This window comes from Monopterus albus, unplaced genomic scaffold (genome assembly GCF_001952655.1).
Source record: "Monopterus albus unplaced genomic scaffold, M_albus_1.0 scaffold11.1, whole genome shotgun sequence".
NCBI lineage: Eukaryota > Metazoa > Chordata > Actinopteri > Synbranchiformes > Synbranchidae > Monopterus > Monopterus albus.
This window is the reverse complement of record NW_018127891.1, coordinates 26,153-33,644: the sequence shown is the minus strand read 5'-3', so window position 1 is coordinate 33,644 and position 7,492 is coordinate 26,153. Positions and strand designations below refer to the sequence as shown.

General features: G+C 39.7%; 1 protein-coding gene across 3 annotated transcripts in view; it reads left to right on the top strand.

Annotated features, from left to right (window-relative positions):
* ethe1 (ETHE1 persulfide dioxygenase) overlaps window positions 1-4,161 on the top strand; it is a 17,541-nt gene extending 13,380 nt beyond the window's left edge. Inside the window, exons 1-6 of one of the 3 annotated variants that reach the window (XM_020590219.1) lie at window positions 209-403; window positions 869-1,017; window positions 1,331-1,460; window positions 1,638-1,727; window positions 2,239-2,355; window positions 3,531-4,161. In XM_020590219.1, the coding sequence (XP_020445875.1) occupies window positions 913-1,017; window positions 1,331-1,460; window positions 1,638-1,727; window positions 2,239-2,355; window positions 3,531-3,622 (534 nt within the window). In that variant the 5' untranslated portion in view covers window positions 209-403; window positions 869-912 and the 3' untranslated portion in view covers window positions 3,623-4,161. Of the gene's footprint in view, window positions 1-208; window positions 404-868; window positions 1,018-1,330; window positions 1,461-1,637; window positions 1,728-2,238; window positions 2,356-3,530 lie in introns of those variants that run through there. The other 2 variants (XM_020590220.1, XM_020590218.1) reach the window with 2 other exon arrangements.
* The last annotated feature ends 3,331 nt before the right edge of the window (window positions 4,162-7,492 follow it).

The following is a 7,492-nucleotide window of genomic DNA, read 5'->3' as shown; positions in this document are numbered from 1 at the left end:
TTGCATGTGTTTTCAGTTAATGCAGCGTTTTCCTTTTGCATGTGTTTTCAGTTTATGCAGCGTTTTCCTTTTGCATGTGTTTTCAGTTAAATGCAGCGTTTTCCTTTTGCATGTGTTTTTTGGTTTATGCAGCGTTTTCCTTTTGCATGTGTTTTGTTTAATGCCGCGTTTCTGTCTTGCATGTGTTTTTTTGGTTAATGCAGCGTTTTCCGTTTGCATGTGTTTTGTTCAATACCGCATTTGTGTCTTGCATGTGTTGTGTTTTTTGCATGCGTTGTGACCGTGTCGGCCACCGTATAATCCAGACAGCTTTAAAATCCTGTGTCCCATCATCTTCATTGACAAATACATTCAGTCACACTGCACATTATCCAGTTAACTGTAATAAATAGGTGGACTCAAGGTAAATTAGCCCTGTGCTGCAACACACCGTTTTGGGCAGACTTTTCAGAGTGTGTTGCTAATTGTGCTCAATCTTTTTCATGAGCAAGGTTAATTTCTCCCTGGAAAAGTCACATCTGTGGTAGTTTTGTTGTGCATGTATGAAACCTCACATTCCCAAGACCATGCACTCTGATAGGTCAGGCTCATAGACAACTGTATACTGCAGATTTAGGGTTACTGTGTCACAAGATCCCAAGGGCCTTGGCAGTATGACTACAATTAATATTCACAATTCCATTTAAAATACATTAATATTCACTACTATGACGGATTCCATGTTTTTCATACATAAAACATAAGAAGCATTTAGTAAAATGTAAAAACATGAAGTATATAGTCACAAAATGATTCCACCAACTTTTATACTGCTCCTGAATAATTTCTAAACCCTGAGATGAATCGTCCTTTATTCTCTTCCTGAAAGTGAACACCCACTGTCATGCGGACCACATCACAAGCACTGGGCTGATGAAGAAAAGGCTGGCCGGGCTGAAGAGCGCAATCTCAAAATTCAGCGGTGCCTCTGCAGATATTCACCTGTCAGAGGGAGACAAGATCACCTTTGGAAAACAAGTGAGGCAGACCGGTGTAACGCGTGACATAAAATCAATCCATACCGCCCTCGATTTAGAGAGAATGACTGTGTTTAGGCTTAAATGTGTCAATGGGGACAAACTGTAAACTGCAGTATTGTATTCTAAGTCTTTATCTGACTGTCTTTGAGCTTGGTAACGACCTGTTTAAAGACACACCCATGCATGCTTTACATCTTGGATGTGTTTCAGCCTGCTTCTCTAACATTTGAAATACGTCCAGAACTTCTAGTTAAAATTACTTGGTAAAATAAATTGCCCTGAGTTTACCTTTTGTCTCCTCGCTCCTCTAGTATCTGACAGTGGTGGAGACCCCAGGACACACTGATGGTTGTGTGACGCTGGTGACTGGGGATCGGAGCATGGCTTTTACTGGGGACGCTCTGCTCATCAGAGGCTGTGGCAGGACAGATTTCCAGCAGGGTAGACATGCCCCTTTACTTTGTCCTAATCATTTTCAAATGCTTGTTTTTCTGAATTTGTTATTTCTGACACATTATGGAAAGGTGAAAGCTTTTATTTTTTGTAATTCTACTAGATTAACACAAGAGGGCAGTATTGCATTAGTTATTTTTGTATATGCTTTGTGTTATAATCCAGGCAGTGCTAAGAAGCTTTACCAGTCAATCCATCAGAAGATCTTCACCTTGCCCGACCACTGCCTCATCTACCCAGGACATGACTACAAAGGTTGGCTGAAAACACACATATATGAATCTCTGTGTCGTATCCTAGTGTCACTGTTGTGAAAACAGTTTATGCAAAGCTTGGTATTTTAAATCTATGGCCAACATTTTTACAGCCATAGTAATTAAAACTGATAGAGTACACAGGTTTTTGAAAGAGTGGTTGTGAAAATACAAGTATGAACAAGCTTTTCACACATGCCTCTTGTAATAATTTGCCCTTATTAATTGTATTTTGCTGTTCATTTACTAGTTGTATTAAATGACCCAAGATCAGGATCCCAGAGTCTGTCACATGTTAGCTTTAAAATATTTCACAGTATCAATGATTATCTGTATTTATATACTATCTCTATCAGTTGTCTGTCAGAACCATGTGATTTCTCTGCACTTTACCAAAAAGATGTATATAAATATATATATTTGTACTGATTAGTAAAGTTCAGCATTTAGTAAACATTAAGACCAATGTTACTATAGATGACATACTGATCTGTCTTCCTGTATCATATCAGGTCAAACAGCATCAACAGTTGCTGAGGAGCGCAAGTTTAACCCTCGCTTGACGAAGAGTTTGGAGGAGTTCGTAGACATCATGAACAACCTGAATCTCCCCAAGCCTAAAAAAATAGGTATGACAAGCCATTTCCTTTATGGTCCAGTCACCAGCTATGCTTTGTTAATAACCATAGGTGTAGTACTGCCTTTGCTGCTCCACCACTTTTTTTTTTCTCTCCGTGAGGATGGGAAGGATATTTGCACAATCCGGTTCATAACATTATATTGTTGTGAGTGCTTGAGGATCTAGTCATCAGTAAAGCGTAGACCTACTCATAACATGGTTCACAGTGGCCCAGTTTAGTGTAGACTACAGACACAAAAAGTCAAGTGACAGAATGAAACTCTGATCATCCAGACTGAGAGTCTAGGGCGTAATCTCCACCAAGGACTGTGGAGACAAACATCGGATGCAACGATGATCAGCAGAAAGACACATCACCTTTAACTTTAGTGATCCCCGGCTTTAACAGGCACTGTTTTACCTGTGTATGCGAGTGATCAGCTATAGGCCTAGATTGGGCAGACAGAGTACAGGATGACCAAACTTTGGCACATGCTAACCAGTCACGAGCCCCAGACACAGCTCATGTGTTCACTTTTGTTGGCTGTGAACCAACATAAAGCAGGAGGAGTTCAGTACGTTCAGTATGTTTTGGAGTCAGTTTAACACTTGTGAGTTTAGAATGTTTATTTTTTATGGCTTTAGGAGGGATTAGATGACTAGTCATGATAAATATTTGGAGAGCAAAGTTTCATATTTTTGGTGGGGTGTGTCCAATGCGGAAATTATGCCCTAGTAATAAAATGACGTATGCCTATAAAATTCACCCTGTTACAAATGGCTACAAATTCAGACTATTGTGACACTGGTGAGTAAAGTCACTCTAATGTTTGGTCGTGTGGACAGTTACAGCTGATAAGCTGGCATACAACTTTAATGTATGTAAAGCTGCCACCGTAGGAAAAGTGTTTATATTGCCCTTGAAACCAGCCACAGTGATGTGTGTGTGTGTGTGTGTGTGTGTGTGTGTGTGTGTGTGTGTGTGTGTGTGTGCTTATCATAGGTGCACTCTGGAATGTCAACAAATAGTACTACACCTCTGTTAATAACCATAATTATAATTCCTGTGCTAAAACAGTTTTAAAGCTATGACACCTCACTGCACAGGCTTATGTGCAGAGGACTGAACTTTCTTTATTAACATCTGCTTCTTAAAACAAGTTTGGTTTTATTTTTCCTTTGCAGATGTTTCAGTCCCTGCGAATCTGGTTTGTGGAGTCACGAAGTCTGAATGTCCTGAAAAGGGGAGAATTCTAATCCAATCAACGACATCATAGCAAAGTGATTGTTTCCTTTCTGTAATTAGCGAGATTACCCAGAAACTACAAACCATCACCATCTTAAAACATCTATGTGCTCATTAGATATTTTACCTACAAGCTTCTTAAAATGTGTTTTCAGCTCTTTGGCAGTGGATTTGTTGTTATAAATGATTCACTCCTATCAGGGATCTTTCTGCTCTTATCTTTGCATTTATTTTTCATCCATTACCCAATGACCAGTTGACTTCATTGTGATGTTGAGCTGACTGTATAGATAGTGATGTTGCACATTTTCCAGAAAAAAGTGTGCCCTCCCTCTTCTGGTGTAAACGACTCAGAGGTTTGTTTTGGGAGGACTGAAGTAAAGGGGTACACGTTTATTGAGAACTTAAATGTACTACGTATCTAGTCATGCATGTTGCTACTTGTACTGTCATGCAATTGTTCTAATTGACATTTAATGTTTTGTCTAATTTGAATTCTGTTTTATCTATAGATGCATTTTTAATGTTCTATCTCTCTGTGTGCATTGTGTTAAGCACTTTGAATTGCCACTGTGCAGAAAAATGTGCATTATAAATAAATGTGCCTTGCCACTATAAAACTATTATATTTTGATAAAATTTTAATGTGACTATTTTTAAAGTCTTTATTCAGCTGTGTTGTTACAAATTGCAGAGTTGGGAAGGAACTTTACGAGAAGAAAGCTCAGCAATGTTCCATTCAGAGTTTGGTTTAGCATTCATTAATGCTTAACTGGGGCGGCTGAGCTCTTCTATGTGGCCCTTGCAGTGATTCCCCCGCCCTCCACACAAACACACACACAGTTGTGTTTTCATTCCTTGTGGGGACTTTACATTGACTTACATTAATTTCCTGTAGACCTATTGTAACCTTAACCATAACCACTACTTGCCTAACCCTGACCCTCACCCTAACCTTAAGCCATGTTGTCACCCTAAAATTTAGTGATTTCCTTGTGGGGACCACCCTCTAGTCCCCAAATGGAACGCCAAGTCCCCACAGAGTGTATGTGCCAACAGGTTTCGATCCCCATAGTGTAAGTAATACAAAGGCACACATACATACACACACCCCAGTGCTGCCTGCCCCTACCTTTTTGCATAGCTGGAAACTGGAGCTACATTATTTGCATTCAGACTCACTGAGTCCAAGTTTCCATTGTGAAAGTTAAAAAATGTCATGGCAAAGTGTTTGTGTTCAACTGTCATCTGTTATTCTTGATGTCTAACAGACAAGAGTGTCTATTGAAGCGTGTATCATTGTATGGGTAAGAAATGAAGAGTGAAATCTGCTTCTGGATTTCCAGACGTGCTATACGTGCTGCTCTCAGGCAGCTTTTAACGGCTCATCAGCCAGTAAGACAGGTTCGTTTGGAGCATCTAAACTCAGCCACATGCCTCTGCCAGAGAGGCCTGTGCATGTGGTAGTAAACTGTAAGATGATCTTGGACTGATCCTGAGCTTTTCAGTAGCAGAGTGTTTCTACTGAAACTACTCATCCTCACATTTTTCACTGAAGTAGTACTCTGCCTGTGAAAAATGTAGTGTAATGTCAGCTGTGGCTATGGAGGGAGCCTCCCAAAGTCTGATTATGCCATCAGGGTTTGTGTATCTCAGCTTGGGTTTCGAGGCTACACATTTTTAATAACACAAAGCCTGTGTCACCAAGTGGGGGTGTTTGAAGGATGTGGATGCTTAACAGTCAGACAAGGTCAAACAAAAGATGTCTTTAAGTTGCACTATAGGAAATGTAGGATCCAGCATTTGGGGCATTGTGAACTTTACCCCTATGTGACCAAAAGTAATTATATTTTAGCCTTTGCTTTGTTTATCTTGAACATTCAAATTTTAACCGCTCTCATGTCAGACACCAAGAAGTGAAATATTAAATCACTGTAGTTTCTTTAAACAGTAATGCATTACATTCTTTTAGATTAACAGCCCTTGAATGAATTATTTTAGAAAAAAGACCGGAACACACTTAGCAAATATTAAAATAATTTTATTTTAAATCTTTTTGTAGTAAGAGAGATGATTGACCATTGCAGCAGTGATTGTTACAGTATCTCATAAATAGGGATGCACTGATCTGATTGGATTGAATTGATACTGACCTTATGATAACTGGTTGGCTATCAGCCATGATGTGACCAATCCATGTTCAGTACAGTTACTTTGTCAATATAATGGAAAAATTCAGTGTTTGCTCTGTAAATACCATTTAGTCAGTCAGTTTTAGAGCAGACATTCCTAACCTCATGATTTCAAAGAGTTTCACACAGTGAGGTACAGATGTTACATTTGGGACAAAGAAAGCATTGTCATTAAATTAATACCTGAGCTGAGGTATTGGGTTGGATCAGTGCATCCCTATATTGATAAAAGGCCAGTGTTGTTCTGATACATAATATACCACCTGCTGTTTTTAATTTACCTCATTCCTTGTTTAAAATGCCTGCAAGGTTTTAAACTCCCTGAAGCTGCACAGCAACTCTGTAATTAAAGAAGCCTTGGCTTAACAATAAGAATAAAGTGGAGGAGAAGAGATTATATGTTGGTGTTCTTATGGCTGCTCACATGCAAGTTAATACTGTACACGCACACACTGTTTGCCAGCTGTTTCTGTCAACAGTTGAGATAAACATTATTGGAATGCCCTTCCTCCTCACCTGACAGACACACACCTTGTTTTTCATTCAAAACAAGGTGTGTGTGTGTGTGTCTGTTCTTGCCATCAAGCTGAAGTTCTGTTACTTTAACTGGAGAGTTGTTTTCAGGTAAAATGGTCTTGTTCTCTTGATCCTGTTTTGCTGCTGGGAAGCCAAGGTGCCAGCTGTCCATTCACCCAGTCTGTCACCCATCTGCCAGCCCTCTTTCAGTCTCTCTTCCTCTTAGCCCGCTCACTCTGTGCCACCATGAGCTGGCTGCCTGTGTTCTCTCACACTGGCCACATGTCACTGGAAAGAATCTATTACACTATCAGCTCATTCAGAAGGAGCTATAAAGAGGCCAGTCAGGGTGATAAAGCTCTAACAGTAAAGAGAGATTTTGCCTAAGGGACCTTAAAGAAAATACCCCTATAGAGACTTGAAGTGTGTCTGTGCTGCTAAGAAGTTCAGCAAAGTCTTATTGAAAATGTTTTTATCCCCTGTAATTTCAACTACAAGTTGTTTTTGATGTTCGTAAATGACTGCGGTTTACAATACCGTGGTACCCAGTGGTATGTTTACAGTGACTGCCTAAAACATAATGGTATTTCAACCTCTCCAGGGATAAATGCAAGGATGCCTCAGGAACTTACTGTAAAATGTGTTTGTGTTACTAAAGCACCTCACATGTGTACATATTTGCAGTCATCCAGTAAGTTACACAGCCTTGGTAGTCATAGAATTAGTACTATCATAACCTGTATGGAGTTTTGGTGAGTTTGCTGTCGTCTATAGTAACAGATAATGAATTATAATATTTGATCTCTACTACTATGATCATGATTTCCCTTCAAAGACTAAGTGAGTGACTTTATAGTACTGAATGGCTTTTGGTATCGCTGCATTCTTGTTGTGTTGCAAAAACACAAGTTGTGCCAGTGATAGGGTAGAGCAGGTTCAGTTGTAACACCAGTTACCCTCCAGCGAGAAATTTGCTTTAGTGGCATTTCTCTGACCTTTCTTTTTCAGTTGCATCCCCTGTTTGCACACAAAGAAAGAAACACACATTTTCCGTTGATTCTAACGACAGTTGTTTGAGGTAGCCTATGTACATCCCTTGAAGGTCCTGATCAACCTACAGTATGAAGGTTGGTGTGTCTGGTTAGACCTCCTCTCTCAGTTGGCATGTGAAAATTAACTCTGCACAGATCAGT